At 31.7% G+C, this 22,384-nt stretch overlaps 2 protein-coding genes and 1 long non-coding RNA gene across 3 annotated transcripts; 2 read left to right on the top strand and 1 right to left on the bottom strand.

The window, feature by feature from the left end:
- Nucleotides 1–1,593: 1,593 nt before the first annotated feature.
- On the top strand, nucleotides 1,594–8,457 carry LOC25490809 (uncharacterized). Its single transcript, XM_013604711.3, has 5 exons — nucleotides 1,594–2,749; nucleotides 4,184–5,103; nucleotides 5,800–6,207; nucleotides 6,593–6,784; nucleotides 7,126–8,457. Exons 1-5 carry the CDS (start codon nucleotides 1,594–1,596, stop codon nucleotides 8,455–8,457), a joined length of 4,008 nt encoding a protein of 1,335 aa, XP_013460165.3.
- Nucleotides 8,458–9,327: 870 nt separating this feature from the next.
- Nucleotides 9,328–9,867, bottom strand: LOC25490807 (pectinesterase inhibitor). The gene has a single exon (XM_013604709.1). The coding sequence runs from the start codon at nucleotides 9,865–9,867 to the stop codon at nucleotides 9,328–9,330; it is 540 nt and encodes a 179-aa protein (XP_013460163.1).
- Nucleotides 9,868–20,139: 10,272 nt separating this feature from the next.
- LOC120579292 (uncharacterized) lies at nucleotides 20,140–21,244 on the top strand. Its single transcript, XR_005645092.1, has 2 exons — nucleotides 20,140–20,754; nucleotides 20,925–21,244. It is a non-coding gene; the product is annotated as an uncharacterized lncRNA (long non-coding RNA).
- Nucleotides 21,245–22,384: the final 1,140 nt, after the last annotated feature.

Raw genomic sequence — 22,384 nt, 5'->3', positions numbered from 1 at the left:
TCATTACGGAAGAGTTAAATCGCTTTCATGTTTATGCTGTGCTTATACAAAATATTAAAGACCTCATGAGCTCAGGACCCTACTCTCTACTTCATTCGCTTAGAGAAGGTAATCAGTGTGCGGATTTCATGGCAAAGCTTGGAGCTTTTAATGATGTTGAGCTGTACATCCATTCTTCACCACCGGAGGACCTACTACCTCTGTTAAAGACGGATGAATTAGGAACCTGTTTCATAAGGCGCTAGCCTTGACTTTTACTTTTCAGCTTGTCTTTTGTTTCTTTTTCTTTCACTTTAGCCATGTAACCAAAAAAAAAAAAACTTGCTGCGCTTGTTGACATGAAAAGATACTTGTATTGTTTCACTTGTTTCACTTTCACAATTAACAAGCAATTTTACAATTTCAATTACTTTGTTTCTTAAGTTTATATAAATGGTCTTTGCTCAAAAAAAAAAAAAAGTTTATATAAATGGTGTTTTTACGATGATTGATTTTGCTATTTAAAATAGCCTGACGGTCAGTTTTTTGTCGTCTATCTTCTTCTTTTAATCCTTGATATTTATATAATTAAACATGTTAGTTTTCAAAAAAATAAAATAAATAAATAGCAACCTTAATGTTTTGTGGAGGCACGAAGCCTATTTATTTGTTTCTAGATTTAAATAGATTCCAACGAAATAAAAATGCTATTTTTTTTTCCTTCATGAAAATGTATGTTAGCAATGAACACCTTTTTTATTTGGTAAAAAAATAAAATAAACTACTGCCCACAATTTTAAAAAAGTTATAAATAAAATTTCATATTTTTCTAAAAACAAAATAGTTTTCTTCTGATCAATTTATGTTAAAAAAAATCAACATCACTTCTAGCACAATTTGGTTGTTGAGCATCGCGTGCTTGATTATTGAAAAATTCTTAACTTGTATATTACTTTCTCCGACTTAAATTAACCGATCTACTTGAGTATTTCAAACATATTAAAAAAAGTATATGAATGAAAAAGAGATAACATTTTTACTTAAATATATTTTTTTTTTGAATTTTTTACTTAAATATATTGGTCTGTTTACTCATTTTACATTATCCAAAAGCCAAATATCTGTATGTTTTGATTAATCATCATGAAACTGATTTTTTACTTTTTAGAATTAGTAGTCTTCCCTCCTTTGTTTTTTCTCTAAGCATTTTTCATCTATGTTGTGTACATAGTAAAACTCCTAAATAAGAGGATCTGTCAAATTTTTAACCAAACAAAAAAGTTTCCTTAAAAAAGACAAACTAAATTGTCATGGTTCACAACCGAGTTACATTTGTCAGGGAAACAAAAACATGTTTATTGGTAACCACCACTTGAGAGAAAAATTGACCTTGTTTTTCTCTTTACTCCTCTAGCTTTTCAATTTTCTGGATTCTATGAACCTTTCGCAAATCACATCAATTCTAAGTGTTAATACATTTTCTTTGAATATTTATTCCATATGTCACATATGCCACATTTGTTTGTACTTGTTTGAACCTAGCCATGAATAAAATGTTCACAATTTGAGTTTTCTAGAGTTTGTTATTAGTGCCAACATTGAAAAAGGACAAAGATGGGTTTGAAAATGAATGCAAAGGACATTCAACTTCATTTGTTAAGAATGTATCATGTTTCAACTGAGTCTAGTTACATGTTTATACGAAGGCATCCACGATTTTCATGTATTTTTTCGGTATGCTTCGTCATATATGTATTCCTTTCGTACATTTACACGTTCTTGGCTTATATGTCACCTTTTCTTGTATGTGGTGCAATTTTCTTGAGAATTTTTTGGAGTTCTGAGAAAACACAACTAAGGTATGTGAAAATAGATGAGAAAAAGGAAGAGCAAGAAAAGAAAGTTGAACCAAAAGTTCAACAACCAAAGATACCATTACCAAACAATATTGTAAGACCTGAACAAATTCTTTTTAGGTATCCATCACAAAATGCAACAAGTAGAAGGAGAAATTTGAGAGAGAAAAAATGGGATGTGTATGGTGGATTAGAAGAAAAAGCTAAGGATTTATCAGAAGTTTTTCAAAATGAGTTCACTAGTAAAAGAAACATTGAACATTTTAAGAAAGGAGAGAGTTCTTTGTATTATGGTTTATCATCAGGTAGACGAACTCATCAAGCTTCTAAGAGATCAACATTAAGATCTGAGCCATCAATGATTGATCTTGTTGAAGTTGTCGATACAGAAATCGAGATAGAAAAGATGGAAGACGAAGACGAAGAAGAAGATGCAAAAGAGGATGTGAAAAATGCTATTGAATGGACAGAAAATGATCAGAAAAATTTGATGGATCTTGGAAATTCTGAGATGGAAAGAAATAGAAGGCTTGAGAGTCTTATAGCTAGAAGGAGAGCAAGAAAATTGTTGAAGTTGCAAGTTGAGAATGGTTTAATCGATAAAAAATCATTGAAACCAAGTTTTATGTCACCTTTGAATATTAGAAGAAATAGTTCTGATATTGATGATTTAGAAATGCCTGGTTCTGCTCCTTCTATCATGCCAAGGAGTCCTTATGATATTCCTTATGAGCCTTTCGAGGAGAGACCAAATCTTACTGGTGATGGTTTTCTTCAAGAGTTTACAGGTCATTATCATCATAAGGATGTACCATTTTGTAGGCATGAAAGTTTTAATTTAGGTTCAGATTTTTCATCAGAAAGCAGACAAGAACGCGGAACTAGATCTTACTCAAGATTCAAAAGCCTTCCAGGTGACAATTGGTTTATTTTCATCACTTTTCCATCTATCTCTCACTCTCACACTCATAATAAGGAAATTATTTTGTGGTAAAAAAAGAGTGTGTGTGTGCGTGCGTGCATGTGTGTGTGTGTGTGTATTCAATTTTGTCATTGAAAATGTAGGGTTGTATTTTGATTGTAATTGTAGGGTTGTATTAACTTAGTCCATGGAATTATAGGGTTGACTCAACCTAGTCCTCCATATGACAAATATTCCAAAATGATCTATTGAATTGCAAAATTTTAATCAAGTTCATCATTTTGTATGGGTTTGTTATCGAATGCATCTATGACATTGTTAACGTGTTGTAATTAAATCAAATTTGATGTTGAAGTTTTTTAAAAATCGTGTCACGGTTTGGAGAAATCGTGGCACGTTTTGGTTCAACAATTTGGAGTTTTTGGTTTGCAAAATTTCGTGGAACGATTTGGAGAAATCATGGTACGATTTTGGATCAAGTTAAGTACAATATTGTGTACTAACTCCAAATCGTGGTGCGATCCGGGAAATCATGGTGCGATTTCCTCGGGATCTAAACACTGTATAAGCCTTCATTCATTTTTTTCCTAGGGGAATCTCATGTAACCAAAAGAGGGAACTTTTATGTATTTAGAGGCTAAGAGTTGCGTGTCTTTGAGTGAGATTCTTAAGTTGAGAAACAATTGTAAACACCTTGGTAAGTGAAATCATTGAGTCTCTTGGTCACGGCTAGAGATTCTGGAAAAGGGTAGAAATTAGGTTTGTTCTTGGGTGCTTGCTCATAGGTAGAGATTTGGGAAAATGGTAGAACTCATTGACAGTGAAGTGGAGATCTCTCTCTCTCCTCCCTTTATCTTTTGCTTGTGGTTTATTGGGGTGAGATTTAAGTTAGAATTCATAACAACTTAGTTTCAAATTCATCTTCGATATTACCAACTTAATGTCATTCTAGTCCTTGCAAATAACAACGAAGAGACGGATTTGATTAATATTTTGCAATATCCGGGATCATTTTTAAAATATTGATATCGTGAGGGACTAAATTGCTACTATCTTACAATTTCAAGACCAGATTGAATATTTACTCGGTAGAAAAATTGATTGTTAATTATGGCTCAAATTCATGATAAGTTGGTAAACGCTCGAGCATAGCATAGCTGAGAGTGTGGAGCTGAATGTTCAATGACCGTCGCAAGTGTCCCATTCATGAAAAATTTGTAAACTGAGCCGTAGTATTTAAATAAAGTTTTGTATTATGTAACTCTAAGTATTGCACAATAGAAAACTACAGTAGCCGATCTGCTATCACAAACACAATTGTCCGAACCCTATGATCAATTGGTGTCTTGTGCATTTATTTATCTGCTTACTTTAAATCTGGATATGCTATTTTAAAAATTTAACTGTATGAATTTTACTCTTGCAGATAAAGGAAATCATGACTGGCTAATTGACCAGTTGATCTACAATGAAGAGGGTGAACTTAGAATTCAAGAACCAAAACCACTGAACAATGGAGAGGAAACAAAACATGAAGAAGATGAAAAATGTAAACCTGATATGGATGACATAAAAAATGTGAAAGTGGCGACTGATCATGATAAAAAATCCATGTCAGGTCAAATAAGTGAATCAAACTTAATAGCTCCAAAAGTCTCAAATGTTGAAGCTAGTGTTTCACAAAAGCCAGGGTCAGGGCCGACACTAAGGTTTTCGTTTTCTCGTGAGAGACTCTTTAATTTACCAGTTTCTTCTACCGATACAACACCTGTGAATGAATCTATGTTTGACATTATTCCATCTCCAATTGATAAAAGGCAAGAAACTATGTTCTTAACTGATCGGCGCATTTGTCATACGCCAACATATTCTATAGCTTCTGATTTACAAGTAGAAGTTTCTGAAGTTGGTTCACCTACATCAACAGTTGATGATAGTGATAGAGATTCCGCGTTATATGATGGAGATATTGATAAAGGTGTTAGTTCTGGAAGTGAAGATTTGTGGGGAGCCTCATTCCATGGAAGAGCTGTTGCTAGAAATGAGGAGGATAATATTGGTGAAGATGTGTCAAAGGTTGTTTCACCTATTTCTTTAAGACAAATAGATGAAGATGTGGCTGATGTAAGCTCGTATTCTTCAAGAGACGAAGGACCTGATGATACTCCAACTTGTTGTGCTGTAAATACCGATCAGAATGTCTTCGGTAATTATATGGAATACTCTGAGGGGAAATATGAAATGCCTCAATCTTCCAATTCTTCTGATGGGACAGCACCTCAAAACGAGTTGATAGGTAGCTCTACCGATCAATTTCCTAATGAAACACACCAAAAAAAACAACAGGTGAGTCATTTTGATCTTATAAATGGAAATTATTTATCCTACATTCCTACTAGTCACATAATTCAAATCTTAAATTGGTTCAAATAGTTATTTAGTGATTGAAGAATGCATGCATGGACAAATTATGCCACTCTATTTTTGCATGAATCAATCATTTCATTATGCGCCCTTCTTTCCATCCATATGGTGAGTATGGCTTAGATTCATCGATTAGTAGGATGACACCCGAGCGTACAAGAGCTCCTTGCCTTTTAGCCTTGCCTATTCGTTTGTTAGGTTGACACTAGGAGGGTGCGGGGTGCCAAACCTCCTTTGGTGCGGTCTGAGGGTAAACTTGTAAACTAAATCATGGTATTAAAACAAAGCTTTATAATATTTAACCCTAATTCATTGCATAATAGAAAAGTACCGCAGACACTTCGCTATTGTAGACCGCGCAGGCACAGTTGGCCGAACTCCGATCATTTGTTGTGTTCATGTGCGCTTACCTTCTTACTTTATAACCAAATTTGCCATTCTAACACCATAGAAGGTAATAAGGGGAATATAATAGTATCTTGGGACATTTTTTTGTAAAAGAGTAGGACTATCTTGCGAATTCATGCATGAGAAATCACGCCATTCTTTTGCTTGATTCCATATAAGATAATGATTAGAATATACTCCTCATTATTTAGAATCTATATTGTTTAACAGGAGGGGAACAACCTGTCAGAGAATTCAATTAATCAATCACATGTTATCAATAATGTGAATAACTCAGAAACCATAGAGCTAGGTAACACAGAGAATTCAACAAATAGTGAAGATCCTACTCCTACCACGTCGGTTATAAGGCAAGAATCACTTGATGAAGGCTCTAACGAATCAATTTCATCATCACCAAGGTCTGTGTTACCAGACACAACCAAATCAGATGAAGATTCTTCGCCGACTTTTAATCTACAGATGGATATAGGTTCTCCACCATCTAACATGGAGGATACGACACAAGAAACTTTGAATCATGATGAACATACACATGACACCATGCCTCAAAATATTCAGCCTTTGGTGGATGATATCATTGATGAATCCCGTAACGTTGACTTCAATCATTCCCAGGTATAGTTTCTTGGACACTTTATGACATGTAGATATTATAGATATGATTAGTATTGATTAGGATATTGTCCATAAGCTGATTTCAACTTATTTTCATAAGCTCTCAAGATAGCTTATGAAAACACTATAGATTATTTGAAAATTGTTTCTTTCTATCTTTTGCTATAAAAATAGTTCATACATAAACACTTATATGATTAGCGCATATGCTATAAGTGCTTATCCAATGGTTATATCTTTCATATTTTGCTATAAAAATAGTTCATACATAAACACTTATATGATTAGCGCATATGCTATAAGTGCTTATCTAATGGTTATATCTTTCATATGAAGAAAGAAAAGCTTATGCCTTGATTTGCTTTTTATGTGTGATATTGACTAGGAGCATACAATCATGGAGAATTCCATTGAAAAATCAAATATCTATAGAAACATAAATAGCAGTGAAAGTAGTGAAGACAGTTCTACTCACCAAATTAACCAAGAGACTACTTCAGAGGCCACCAAACAAATCAATGAGATGGAAACTACGGAGAATATGGATGAAGAATCAAGAGATTTAGCTGATGATAAAGTAACATTTTGATTCTTTAAAATTGATGTTTATGTAGTTTATATATTTTAGAGTTAAATATATTTTCGATCTCAATCATTTTTGACAATACAGAAGTTTAATCCTTTTTCAATATCTAAAAAGTACAAAAGTTTTGATGCTTCACTCTTGATAAGATATGGATGAAGAATAAAAAACACGATATATATATATATATATATATATATATATATATATATATATATATATATATTAAAATTTTCTAATTCTACAGAGATTTAAAATATATTTGACCTTATATTTAAGCATGAAAGCTATTACACTTGCATTATGCATCTTTTTTTTTTTTGTAAACTCGGCAGGTGCCATCAACAGAGCTGGTTGAAGAAAATAAACATGAAATAGCAGCAAATGGTAATGTCAACGAGGAGTTACCACAATCAGAAATCCCCGATCCAATGGTCCGGGACAAAGAAACAATTGATGAAAATAAAAATGATATAGCAGCGAGTAGTAACGTCAACCAGGAGTTACCGCAACCAGAAGTCCCCGGTCCAATGCTTAGCAACAAAGAAACAATTGAAGAAAATAAAAATGAAATAGCAGCAAGGGGTAACGTCCACGAGGAGTTAACGCAGCCAGAAGTCCCTGATCCAATGGTTTGCGACAAAGAAACCATTGAAGAAAATAAAAATGAAATAGCAACACGTGGTAACATCAACGAGGAGTTTCCGCAACCAGGAGTCCCCGATCCAATGGTTTGCGACAAAGAAACAATTGAAGAAAATAAAAATGAAATTGCAACAAGAGGTAATATCAACGAGGAGTTACCGCAACCAGGAGTCCCCGATCCAATGGTTAGCGACAAAGAAACAGTTGAAGAAAATAAAAATGAAATAGCAGCAAGTGGTAATGTCAACGAGGAGTTAGCACAATCAGGAGTTTCTGATCCAATAGTTCGCGACAAAGAAACAATTGAAGAAAATAAAAATGAAATAGCAGCAAGTGGTAACATCAATGAGGAGTTACCGCAACCAGGAGTTTCCGATCCAGTGGTTCGCGACAAAGAAACAATTGAAGAAAATAAAAATGAAATAGCTGCAAGTGGTAACGTCAACAAGGAGTTACTGCATTCAGGAGTCCCCGATCCAATGGTTCGTGACAAAGAAACAATTGAAGAAAGTAAAAATGAAATAGCAGCAAGTGGTAACATCAATGAGGAGTTACCGCAACCAGGAGTTTCCGATCCAGTGGTTCGCAACAAAGAAACAATTGAAGAAAATAAAAATGAAATAGCAGCAAGTGGTAACATCAATGAGGAGTTACCGCAACCAGGAGTCCCCGATCCAATGGTTCGGGACAAAGAAACAGTTGAAGAAAATAAAAATGAAATAGCTGCAAGTGGTAACGTCAATGAAGAGTTACCGCATTCAGGAGTCCCCGATCCAATGGTTCGCGACAAAGAAACAATTGAAGAAAATAAAAATGAAATAGCAGAAAGTGGAAACATCAATGTGGAGTTACCGCAATCAGGAGTCCCTGATCCAGTGGTTCGCGACAAAGAAACAATTGAGGAAAGTAAAAATGAAATAGCAGCAAGTGGTAACATCAATGAGGAGTTACCGCAATCAGGAGTCTCCGATCCAATGCTTCGAGACAAAGAAACAATTGAGGGCCATGCAGAGGATTCATGAAAGACATGAAGTGGTTAACCTTTCAAGTGCTAAAGCTTGATACACATTGGAGTTTGTTCTCCCTTGGAATTTATTGGCAAAAGAAATTGAAGCTAACATTTATTTAGTGCTTCTCTCCATTGCAAAACTACTTATAAGTTGATCAAACAGGTTGAACTTGCCAAAGAGATGAAAGACTATTGTAAAGTTGAATATACACTCATTTCATGTGTTTGTTTTGCTGCAATGCTATCTTATTCATAAATGTAGAAAGCTAGATATAGAACAAGAATAGTAGAATTTTACAGAATTTTCATTACTTATGTGAAATGGTCCTCATGGTTTATTGGGGTCGAAAGAATATAATTTTTCCTTTTTTTTGTATGAAATATTTGGAAGTCGCGTGAGGATGCTAGAATTCACTTTTTAAGATCCAGGGTCTGCATATAACAATGCATCTTCCCTGCCAATTGAGTTATACTACGTTATTTTATTTTTTTCATATTTTTCTATCTTCACATCATTATTATTAAAACAAACGCATAATTTGTATTCCCATTATACTCTTGTTAACCGTAAAGTGAATGAGACCTAAAACAAATTTTAAAAGAGAACTTTTTTGGTTTTTAGTTTCTTTTTCATAGATCTAAAACCTTTGCCTGTTGGTCAAGAATCAAGATCGCTTAATATTGATTTAATGAATGTGTAATTTAAGACGTCCGATTTCAAATCAATTATTAAGTTTCTTTTCGACAGAAATTTATTAAGTTTGATTACAACTTGTAACTGTATGGTATTATTACTACTGCAACAACAAATCAAGATCGACCTTGGCACAGTCTAAAAAATATAAATTCATCACAATTAGTCGACTAACTAAAAAGTCATAAACTAATATTTTCCAGCCAAATAATCAGCTAGAATCATAATAATAATACTAACATCTTCCAAATCATCATTACTCTTGAGTACTGGCGAAGAAGTCGGAGCCGTTGAGCTACAATGATCAGCATCTTTCACCACAGTAGCAGCATTGAAATTCATGTCATTGAATTTTCCAGAGGTGAAAGAAGTTTTGGCTTCGTTAAGAAAATATAACACATCATCATAGTCCTTAGAGCATGATGAATATTGTCTTTTCAAATTAGGGTTAGGAGTGTTCTTTATGAGATTGTGAATTTGGGTGCTGGTTTGAAAAGCATTGACATGAGCCATATCAAGTACAAGTAAAGAAATTTTACCAAGAGTTGCTCCTGTTTTTGCTACTCCAGGAATTGAGTTTAAGATAATGACACAGTTACGAGGGTTTTTGTGGTGTTTTGAACAAATATCACGTACTTGGACTATTCTATCTGAACCAAAGGATGGAACAAAACATAGAAATAGTGCAAGCACTATGAGAGAGGGTTTAACAAAGGAGTTATGAAACATGACTATGATATTTCTAGCTAATGTTTTCTTATTGTTGATGGGAATTATGTATGAAAGTTGCATCAATTTATACACCAACATTCTTGTACTTTTAGATCAAATGTGGCTTGATTACACGAGATATTTTACATTGATTTGGTGTGTTAAGTTTTTTCCATATCTGCGTTTTTTGACTGATTCCATGAGAAAGTTATATACTTAAATCAATACTATTTAGACACTCGCATAAAATCAATAAAATTAAACAAAAAATATTTTAGTCAAATCAATTTACTATCATTTAATTTTATTCTCTTTTAATTTTGTTGATTTCATGCGAATATGCCGAAATAATATTGATTTAGATATGTGTTTATGAAAAACTTTTTCGAGATTCCATATGCGTATTAAAAAACATTAATATGCACTTTAAAGGTATATTATTTTCTTCTTTTCTTCAAAAAAAAAAGGTATATTTTTTTTGAAAGAAAAGGCTTAAATATGCAAACCGTCCCTGTAATTTGGGCGAATTTTGATTTTCGTCCCTGTAAAAAAAAAATTTTAATTACATCCCTGTAAAAAAATTTTTGTTTTAAAAAGGTCCCTGGCCCCACTTCCTTGGTGATTTGGCAAGGTTTTGGCCACGTGGCAGTTGCTGACTGTGCAACTTTTGCCACGTGGCGGTCCACGTCATTATTTTTTATTTTTTTTAAAAAAACTGATTTATTTTTTTTTTCAAATTTTTAAAAATTTGAAAAAAAAAACTGAAAATAAATAAAAAAATCATAAAAAAAATTCCAATTTTTTTTTTTGAAATGTGAAGAAAAAAATTGGAAATTAGTGTTTTTAAAATCTACAAATAAATTTTTGAAAAATAAAATTAAAAATTATATAATCTCAAAATTTATAACTTTTGAAAATATAATTTAATTTTCAGAATTAAAAAAAAATGAATTTTCGTCAATTTAATTTTTAGTTTTTTTTATGTTTTTTAAATTTATTTTCAGATTTTTTAAATTTAAAAAAAATGAATTTTCAGAATTTTGAAGAATTTTTTTTTTAATTTTCAGTTTTTTGTTTTCCGATTTTTTAATTTTTTTTTATGATTTTTATATTTATTTTCGGATTTTTTAATTTAAAAAATGAATTTTTAGAATTTTGAAAAAAAAAACAAAAATTAATTATGTGGCATGACACGTCAGCGCCACGTGGCAAAAGTTGCACAGTCAGCAACTGCCACGTGGCCAAAAATGTTGCCACATCACCAGCGAAGTGGGGCCAGGGACCTTTTTAAAACAAAAAAATTTTACAGGGATGTAATTAAAAAAAAAATTTTTACAGGGACGAAAATCAAAATTCGCCCAAATTACAGGGACGGTTTGCATATTTAAGCCGAAAGAAAAAAAAAAAGGTATATATTTTCTTGCTAATGATTTCCGTCAAAAGCAAAAGTGTAGAAATATGTAAAATATTTTACATTCTATATTTTATATTAGTGCTAGTGAATAGTTGGTTTGAATCCAGGTTTGTTCGAGTTGTGAGTACAATTCTATGGTTGAAATTATTGTTGTATTTGTCGAACACAAACAAAGCAAATTATTAACATGCCAAACAAAATGTTTGACTGAGCTGTGAACTAGAACACTCTTATAGTTTATTTTTACCAAACACACACTTAAAGTAATGTTTTTTTTTGGTCCGGTCCTTAAAGTAATGTTTTTTTTTTTTGGTCAAGCAGCCTAGTGGCTAGAGAAATTCACCTTAAAAAAGATGAATAAGTGGGGGTGTCCGGGGTTCGAACCCCGGTCCCTGCACATATTGTGCATTATCCCTTACCAAATGAGCTAAGCTCATGGGGATAAGTAATGTTTTAACTTATAACTTTTTATATTTTATTCATTTATTAGCCTTTAATTTTATTTTATTCTTTTTACAAAATAAAAAGGAAACTTAAGATTTACCTCAAAAAAAAAAAAAAAAAAAGGAAACTTAAGATAACTAGGGCTGTCAAAATCGGCTAGGCCTGCAAGGCTAGCCTATCAGCCCTATACTATTGTGTGGGCCGGGCCGTTAAAAATGTACGAAAAAAACGACCATGTCTTTTTGTTGTGCACTTGCATATATTTCTTTTAAAGGACACATATTATATTTATTAGTACTAGCTCAAATAAAAAGATATGATAATGAAGTTTAGTTAAACAAAAAAAATATAAATTGAATTCATATATCACATATGTCATTGCAAAGAAAAAAAAAGTTGAAAAAAGTTAAAATATTTATCAATATAATTTATACAAACAGAACATACATCATAACCCAAAAAAATAACATATGTACTTTTACGTCATTTGATATTTATCAGTCACTTTAACAATTAATTTTATCAAACACTTTAATTTTAATAAGTCAACTTTTTAGCTATAAGTTTTCAGCTATCAATCATCAACCATAAACTAATTTTTAGCTATAGTTAGGGTGCGTTTGGCCTACTTTTTCGAGGTCTGAAAGTTACTTTAAGAATAAAGTTAAAAATTAGAACTTAAAAGTGAAAGTTAAAGTTGTTTGCTATTTGTTGTTTTTTTCAATTTTATTAATACTTTTAAGTTAAAAAATGTTTGGTAAATATTTTACTATAAATTATCATAAATAAAATAAAATCCATTTTCTTAATATCAAACTAATGTTTTAATTGAGTACATATAATTAAATTAATACTAAATAAGAACAACATTCATAAATAAATCTAAATACACAAAATTATAATCCTAAAAGTATTTTAACCATTTGTTAAAAAAAAAGTATTTTAACCAATTCATTTCCTTTCAAAAGAAAAAACCAATTCATTTGATCAATAGTGAGTCATTTGTTTTTTTACTCTTAGGACTTTTTATTTTTATAAAAATATACTGTCAAACTACCTTTTTTTTAGAACACTGTCAAACTACCTATCATTAATATTTTATCTCTATATATTTACATACAAAATAATATTGTAAATATGTAAGTAAACAAAAAATAAAAGAACGTAACCAAAATGTTAAAAAAAAAAAGAACGTAAAAAATAATATTGTAAATATGTAAACAAAAAAAATAAGAAGAACTTCAACAAAATAAAATAAATAAAAGGAATCTGGTGTGGGTGATTTACACAAGAAATAATAAAATAAAAGAAAAAGTGTCCTATGTGGAAATCGATGGGTGAATCACTGTTGCCTAACCTCCGTGTAAATTGTTGTAAAGTTCGTTTCTACAACTTATTTGAAAAGTCACTTCTACATAATTTTCTTCTATACAATTAAGAGACTTCTTTTGATAAGAGCTTTTTTTAAATTGTGTTTGGCCCTACTTCTCCTTAGAAGTAAAAAATAAGTAGAAAATAAGGAGGGCCAAACATGCTCTTAGTTTATAAGTTATAAGTTTTCGTGAGCTTACCTTAGTTGATATGGACAATAAATAATATATAATTAAGATTCGAGTTCAAACCCCGACCTCAAAAAAAAAAAAGTTTATAAAAATTAGCTGATAGTCTATTTTAAAAAAAAAAATTCCAACTCAAGGAAAAAATGTGGAATATGGGACCGGAATAGAGTATTTTTTTTAAGATTGTTTTTCTCTCTAAATTGTATTCCGAGCAATAAAGAAATTACCGTGGACTATTTGGTGGCTTTGTGAGCTGTTTTATCCAAAGACGACAATACATTACTGATGCATCATTGAGAGTAAACCATAAAACGTGTTGAAGAGAACGACTTAATTTATAAGAGAACGACTTAATCTATGATTCATTCTAATTTTTTTTGTTGACATATTAATATTCTTTTTTGTTTGTGTTGACAAATTAATAATAATTATTTTGTCTGTTTGACAAATGCAACAACAATTTAAACGATATTTTTTTCCGTAGTGACAATTTAAACGATATGATTCAAACAAATGATTCCCTAGCACTAATGAAAAACATTTAAATCTCGAAATTCAATAATAGTTTTTAACCTATTTAAGGAATACCCACAATAGTTTTTAATCCTGTCAAGAAAATCATATACCTTTAATAGTGAAAATCATCCAATTCAATGTGAAAATTAATTTATAACGCAGATATGGAAAAGTTGAATTAACATCAAATATTCTAACAATCAATAAAAATGATTTTCTAACAATAAACAAAAATGATTTTTTTAAAGGACAAATAAATAAAAATGATTGTGTACTTAAAAACTACATTCAATGTGTGCTAGAACCGTAACAAAATATTTTACGTATAACTTTTTTTGAAGGGCTATAAAACTTTGTTCTTGAGGGGACATATAACTTATTGTTATCCCTAAAAAAAATATAACTTATTGCTAGAAAGAAAATCATACATTAATAGTGAAAATCATCCAATTTAAGGTGAAAATTAATTTTCTTTCAAAAAAAAATGTGAAAATTAATTAAAACACAAATATGGAAAAGCTTAATTAACCCCAAATATTCTTTTTTTTTTTTTTTGTCTAAATTAACACCAAATATTCTACCAATAAATAAAATGATCGTGTACTCTTTTTTTTTTTTTTGACAAAAACAAAATGATATTCATTCATTCAAATCGAGAGATTACATCATTCAACACCGCTAAAAACGTAAAGGATGAATCCGCGAACAAACTCACAACATCCAAGTTAATAGCATATAACGACATAATGCCTACAAAAATATATGATAAAATTAAAGTGACCGGAATATCCATTACCTCCGGATCTGCAACGTTGACGGTCAAATCTTTGATTGAATAATCGATCTTTCAATATGAAACAAATGAACACCGCACGAAGATGGGAAATCAAACAACGCCGCACAAGACGACGAACAACAAACTACCACACTTAGATGATGAAATCACAAAGAAAAAAACCTAGATCTATGTGAAATCACTTATTTAGATTGAAATAGAGAGAAAAAGATGAAGATGGGTGATTTCAAATCAAGAATTGACACAAAACCACCCCTCAGTGAAGAAACTGTAAGAGAAAACCTAGAGAGAGAAAACTAGAGCCGGTTTGTTGGAGAGGAAGATCATAAAAAAAATGATCGTGTACTTAAAAACCAAATTCAAAGTGAACAAGAACCGTTAGCTTATAAATTGGTACAAATTTCATGCATAATCTCAAGAAGAAAAATATTAGCAAGAAATATCACGATCATGGTTCATTCCTTTGCTAAACCCTCCCTCATAGTGCTTGCACTATTTCTATGTTTTGTTCCATCCTTTTGTTCAGACAGAATAGTCCAAGTAACTGAAATTTGTTCAAAATACAAAATCCCTTATAATTGTGCAATTATTTTAAACGCAATTCCAGGTGTATCAACAAAAGGAGCAGTTCTTAGTAGCCTTTCTTCATATCTAATAACCATGGCTAATGTCAATGCTTTTAATACCATAACCCTAATTCACGAGCTTATAAGTAACACTAGTGACACTAATTTGAAACAAATATATGCATCATGTTCTATGGACTATAATGATGCATTACTTTCTATTACATATGTCAAAGATTCTTTCAACTCTGGAAATTTCAATGGCATGAATTCCAATGCAGCTATTGTTGTGAAAGATATTGAACATTGTGGATTAAAGGCTCCAGATTCTACCCCATTACTTAAGTATAATCAACCTTTGGAAGATGTTACTAATATTATTATGATTCTAGCTGATTATTTGGCTGGGAAATATTAGTTTAGATTTTGTTTTTTAGGCTAGTTACTTCCACTAAAATATGTTTTTGAGCTATTGCTACGACTCTTAAGATGCATGAGCATGTTTGAATATGGATTCTTTGTAGTTGTAATAATACCAGGTAGAGGTAGTTATATGTAGTCAATTTTGGTCATTCATTTGAGATTGAGCTGCTTACATTATACATTAACTAAATTAATATTAAACGATCTCAACCATCAATTCAGATCTAACAGTTGTCATAGTATGTATTTATGCAGAAATTGCAATTTGCATAAATAAAGTGTCACAGTCTTGTTCCGAATTCACACTCGTAATCGAATCACGATGAAGCCTCCAAAAGAAGCACTTTCACCAATGGTCTCTCCATCTTTATCGCTAAACCCAACGGCTCTTCTAGCGAGTTTTCTTTCTTCGTCTCGTAGTTGGTGGCAGAAATGTGTGACTCTTTACGTGGAAGTTAACTAGAAATTCCATGTCAACAACTTTAACAACATGCCTTAACGGAAGGACTAAATTTGATTGAACATTATTAAATACAAAGACACGTTTCTATTTATTTTGATTAATCTAAAGATAAAATTGATTTACTACTAAAAAAATTTAAGGTTATTGACTCTAAACAGGACGGACCCTCCTTATGGCGGGTGTGAAGTGTGAACCCCAATTGTTTTTATGATGGTCGGAGTTTGAACCCTCAACCTTGCGTAAATACCAACGCTAAGCTCAAGAGGACCATTTTTTTTTTTTCAGCACACACATACGCCTTTTGTGTCTTCAGCTCTCTGTCTCAGACTCTCTTCTTCTCTCCTCTTCCAACATAGAAATCGCCTTTTCTGTCTCAAACTCAGTTCTCACTCACTCTAACCCAAGGTAAGCCATTCTCCAATTGCTTGTTTAATGGTTTTTAGAATTGGGAATTGTGAATGTCGATGAATTATGCTTCATTTGGTTAATTGCTTGTTTCAGAATCATATGCATATTTTTTATTTTATAAAATAGCAACACATTTTTAAGTTACTCTGTAGACGTGGTTTAAATTACTGATATATGGAGAATTTTACATTGTGGTTTCATTGTACAATTCTATTCTATAGAATGAACAAAATATTCCGGTGCTTCCTAGAGACAAAGCTAGTTTCTTCGAAATTTCTTATTCTCCGTGTTCAAGTTTTGGAAGAGAAGCAGAATAGCAAGAAAGAAACGGTTTGTAACTTTTACTCACTCTTTAAGCTTTGGTTATAAGATTACTTCTCATGGTAAAGAATTTCAAAATAACATTTGGTAGATCCTAGCTACTAGATAGGCGTCTAAGGGTATGTTTGGCTGGAGGAGTTAATTTTACTTTTTAAATTAAGAGAGCTATACAATGTTTCTAAAAATTAATCAAGTGTAATTGAAATGTCATCTATCATGTTGTTCTTTTAATTTTTTAACATATCAAAATATAGACTCAACCATCCAAAGTCCTCCCATCCAAAACTTTATGCAAACACATTCTAAGAGTCTATACAGGAGTTTGGAGGGGAGGGGAGTATAGAGTATGTGTTTGGTACACAATTTGCATTCAAGAATCAAGTTGAAACACATTTTCCAATGCAAATTTTAAAGCAAAAGCTGAACTCTACATATTGCAGCTTCTATGCAAACGGCGTTTTCTTCAATTCCACCGCTACAACAAACACAGTAAGAGTAAGAGACAACATAGAACATGTTATGTTTATACTCTCCGTCTCATATTATGTGTCCTCTTTTGAATATTTATTTGTCTCAAATTATTTGTTATTACTTCTTTTTTATGATACATCTATTTTTTTTTTGGTCTATATAATACATCTATTTATTTGTATCTAAACCAACCTTATATTAACTAGTCTTTCTACTATACACAAGAGTATTATAGTGAAAGAAGATAATTTCATCTTGAAAATTAACATATTTTATTATTGTTTAAGACGTCTGCATAACCTTAAACAACACATAATACAGACGAAGTATTAGTATGTTTCCATTTGCTTGAATGGGTTTGTTAATTTATAATTGTGATGTAATCCACTTGTATGTGCTATTTAAATAACATTTTGCATCAAATTATTATGTCATATTGCAGATACTGAAATTGCAACAAAAGATGCAATCTCTTCAGGCAGGGAAAGGGAAGGCATAGTTTTATTGTTTGATTATTGTAATTATGGGTCTATTTAGCATGGTTAAGTGAATATGACCATCATGGTGATGGAAAGACAGTAAGAGAGAAGAAATAGAAGGTAGTTGAAAATTCACTTTTCATTGTTTGGATTAGTTACATAAATGGAAGGAAAGAGTTGTTTTTTTGGGATAAAGACATAGTGGCAAAACCTCCGGATTTGGTTTTTATAAATTATAAGGGTCAGTATATGTTTATCCTGTAATATTAGCGATTTCCGATTTATCTCTGTAAAAAAAAATTGTTTAGATTCTAACCTTGTAATTTGAATATTTTTTGATTTTGGACGTTCATGGCATCAAATTACAAAATTTAAGGTATTTTCGCCTCCTGTAATTTGAGAGAATTTTGGTTTAACCACCCCCGGTCATATTATCAATTTTGTACAGTCAAAATTCATGAAGGTATATCATCGATATTTTAGTTTACCCCTTGCCATATCATCGATTTTGTACAGTCAAAATTCATGAATGTCCAAAACCAAGAATATTCAAATTACAGGGTTGGAATCTAAACAATTTTTTTTACAGGAGGATAAACCAAAAATCGCTAATATTACAGGGGTAAACATATATTAACCCAAATTATAATGTTGAGTGTGTCTCACTTACCTAAAGAGAGATGTTACTTCATTTTGATGTTATGAATCCTATATGGCCTTTTCCATGGGCATCTTTTTCTTGGTTAGTATTCCAATAGTTCCCTAATTTCTTAGATTTCATAATGTAATTTCAAAATTAATTTACTAATCGTTTTAGTAATTACAGGAAACAAGTACTAAAATATTTCTTTATAGAATATACAAGTTTTGGTGATATAATATTCAACAAAATTCATAGAATATATAAATATTAAAATATATGTAACAAACATTAAAGTTCGTATATATTTTTATTTAAAAAAGACTAAAAAAAAGGTACTATTGATAACATATTTAAAATGTACGTACTCTGGGTAATAGTATATAGAACAATGATCACAACATTTCTCAAAAAATAAAAACAATGATCACAACATGAACAATGTTATGTGGCTTTTGTAGAATGCAGCACAATTGCTAGGAAAATTGTTCTTCTCCCAATCAAATTAGCTCATTCCCACCAGAAACTACCAAAAATAACCCTAAAGTAACTTAAGCCACATTTGCTATGTCCAACGTGAGTTAAGTTTTGATCCAACATGAGTTAACTCACGTTCGGTAAAAATATCAATGTGGCTTCAGTCACGTTTCATTTTGGTATAAAATTGAACATAAAGAACATAGCAACCATTGTGTTTCTAAACCAAACCATACGAAATTTCTCCCTCATGGTGCGAATTTGATCAAACTCAACCAAATCAACATCAACTTCTACTGCAATCACAAGTAAGTGTTTTCTAACCTTTTGCATTGGATTTTTTTTGGTTTAAATGTTAGATTTTTTGGATGAAATTTTGAAATTTTAAGTTTTAGGGTGGATTTGCATGTATGATTTTTTATTTTATTTTTAATGATGAATTAAGTTAGAAATTGTTGTTTAGATGTTGATTAGAGTAAGTTTGACTCAAATGTGGTAGGTTAGATTTCGAAAATGTTAGATTTTATGTTGAACTCTAGGTGTTTGATAAAATGTCTAAATGAAAAAATTGTTTGAAATTTTGCATGTTAATGATGAAATTAGTTAGAAATGGAATTGTTGATGTTGATTATAGTGATTTTGAGTGCAATGTGACAATTTAGAGATTGAAATGACACTACCGAAATTGAACTGTTGATGTTGATTAGTTAGAAATGACACAATGTCCCTATGAAAAAATCATTGTTTTTTTGCATTGTTTTATGTTTTGTAGATATGTCTGAGAGACCGGACATGCTAAGAGGAGGCAGGGAGACCATGACCGGGAGTGCACGGGCCGAACGACAGTCTAGGCACCCTCCTGTTAGAAGGAGACACGGTGGTAAGAGTGGGGATGGGGAGGGGATGTCGTCCCAGGTAGTGAACCCATACATCACTATGAGCAGCAATATCAGCAATCTCAGCATTAGGAGAGTGACGCTGAGTAGGAGGCCGTATCAGAGAGTTTTCATGGCTGCCATATGGACCTGTTGCTTCTACTGAATTTCGGTAGACACATGCAGGCTCTAGTGCGACGCGCGATAAGTTTAATTGTTTAATTTTATTTAACTATTGTCTTTTTTATTTTTAACGATTCAATTGTTATATTAAAGTGTTTATTTTGATTTTTGTATGCTTCAATTGGTAAGTTTATTTTAATTGATATGTTTATATGTTTATTTTAATTATCGTATTTTAAATGATTCAATTGCCGTATTAAAGTGTTTATTTTAATTTTACGATTTAACAGTTATGTTAAAATAATATTTAATGTTTATTTTAATTTTTGTTTTTTTACGATTAAATTGTTATGTATTTTTTAATTATTCAAATGTTTATATTTTTAACGGTTTGTTCTTTGTTTAATTTTTTGTATTTTAGTTTAGGGAGGAAGATTAGGAATGACCAACTGACAGACATGGGACCTGAAGCTGCTTGGTTCTGGGAGCGGGTGGATGGATCCGGTCTTGCCCCCTCCTTAAAACTAGATATTCAACCATCAGCCCTGGCCTCATCAATGCCTTATCAGAGAGATGGCATGAGGAGACCAGCAACTTCCATTTGTCCGTTGAGGGGATGACTGTCACACTCGATGATGTGACATGTCTTCTACACATCCCCATCCATATGAGGCACATGCACTACAGTGACTGCAACTACAAGTTAGGTATTGAGTTGCAGAAGAATAAGTTGGGTTTGACAGAGAAGAAAACTGAGGATGAGACAAGCACACAGTGGGGGTGGAAATTTTAGTATTCCTAACCTGAAGAAGTTTTATGGTAGACTCCTACATAGGTGCAATCAGTTGGAGGAGACGACTGATGAGGAGGAGGCGGAGGAGCTCCAGAGGACTAGGATGCACTGCATTAAGGCATTTTGATGTTTTTTTGGTAAGAAATGATTCAATATTTACATGTAAATGTATTATGTTGATTAAATCTTTAGATGCTTGCATGTTTATGTTTTGGTTTTAGAGTTTATGTATAATTTGTACTCCAAGTGTTTGATGAAATGTTTGAATGATTTTTTCATTGATTGTATTTAATTTCTTATGGTGTAGATATGAAGCAATGACCAATTATCTAGTAGATCTGAACACAATGCTAGCTGGAGTCTGCTTCAACGGTGGAAAGTCCAATAAGTTGTTCAGGGTTCGGGTCGAAGACACAAGGAGAGTGGAAGACATTTGGTATGAACATCCATCGATCGACTCAGTCGGGAGAACCTATATAGTTGATTTGGTAGAATACATGTAATGTGTACTCATCTTATATGAAGGGATTCTATGTGAGAACCTATATAGTTGATTTGGTAGAAACATGTGATGCATTCTCTTCATTATTTTGAGTTTTCAAAGAGATTACCAAATTTTTACACTAAGTATAAGACACTTCAATGCCAACATTTTTTGGCAAGCTTTTATGAATTTAATTTAAATCTAACATCACGATGATACAACATCCTTGGAGAGAATGTAATTTAATGTAACACAATGTTTCGTTTATTGCCCGATTTAAACGGAGATTAAATTAAAACTAAATAAATTTTTTCATATTCTATGTTTAGATACTGCGCATTAGTGTATTAGTGAATGAAATTATCTTTCTAAGCTAAGACATGCTTTTAAAAAAAATTAACAAAACATAATGTATGTTTAGGGGCTTAAAAAACATCATCTCTGTCAAAAATTGATGGTCTGTTTCCGTCAAAAAAAAAAAAAATTGATGGTCTGTTAGTTTACCTAAATCCAACACAATTTAATTCACGTTGGTCCAACTTGAGTTAAGTCACATTGGAAATAGAAAACACAAGTTAATTCACATTGGGGTTATTTTAGGCAGTTTGAGGTGGGAATGAGCAAAACTGTTTGGGAGAAGAGCAGCTTTCAATTGCTAATTATCATCCATCCACAAAGTCAATTTTAAAGTCAATTTTATCACAATCGAAATCCAGTTAAGTTTGAACTCATTAGTTCATATACTTTGTGTTCCTTAGTGTTAGCTTGTTTTTATTCTAATTAGGTTTGGTTTGAGTTTGTCTAATTTTATGAACTGTATTGCGGAATATTGATATTTAATTGCAGTAAGATTTGACCATTGAATCTCTCAATTCAATCAATAATAGTAAATCTTAATATTAATGTATTATCATTGCCTTTATAATTTTGTTATCGATATCGTGTTCAAATCCAATAAGTCAAACTATTTGCTAATCACGTTTTCACTAAACTCGTAAAATATTTTAAAACGCTATCCCCCCTAACGGATACTCTTGTTTGCCATATAAACCAACAATCAACCCACTCTCCTATGCCAAAAATTTTGTCACCCTATAGAGTTGTCTAGTTACAGAAGCATAAGGCATATAATGACTATAATAAAACATTACAAACTTCTTCCCAAAAACATGAGTAATTTACTGTAATCCTCTATATAAACATAAAATAAAGGATAAAATACTCAATAAAAAAATTAAATTTATGTTATGGCTAGGAGGCAACAATTGTACTCATCCTTTGAT

The sequence above is a fragment of the Medicago truncatula genome, chromosome 3 (genome assembly GCF_003473485.1).
Source record: "Medicago truncatula cultivar Jemalong A17 chromosome 3, MtrunA17r5.0-ANR, whole genome shotgun sequence".
In the NCBI taxonomy this organism is placed as follows: domain Eukaryota; kingdom Viridiplantae; phylum Streptophyta; class Magnoliopsida; order Fabales; family Fabaceae; genus Medicago; species Medicago truncatula.
The sequence above is the reverse complement of the archived record's forward strand: the minus strand, read 5'-3'. Positions and strand labels throughout refer to the sequence as shown.

Coding starts and splice junctions, on each gene's coding strand:
- LOC25490809 (XM_013604711.3), top strand. CDS start 1,594: ATGGGTTTGAAAATGAATGCAAAGGACATTCAACTTCATTTGTTAAGA. Junction 5,104..5,799: donor CACACCAAAAAAAACAACAG/GTGAGTCATTTT, acceptor ATTGTTTAACAG/GAGGGGAACAACCTGTCAGA. Junction 6,785..7,125: donor GAGATTTAGCTGATGATAAA/GTAACATTTTGA, acceptor TAAACTCGGCAG/GTGCCATCAACAGAGCTGGT.
- LOC25490807 (XM_013604709.1), bottom strand. CDS start 9,867: ATGTTTCATAACTCCTTTGTTAAACCCTCTCTCATAGTGCTTGCACTA.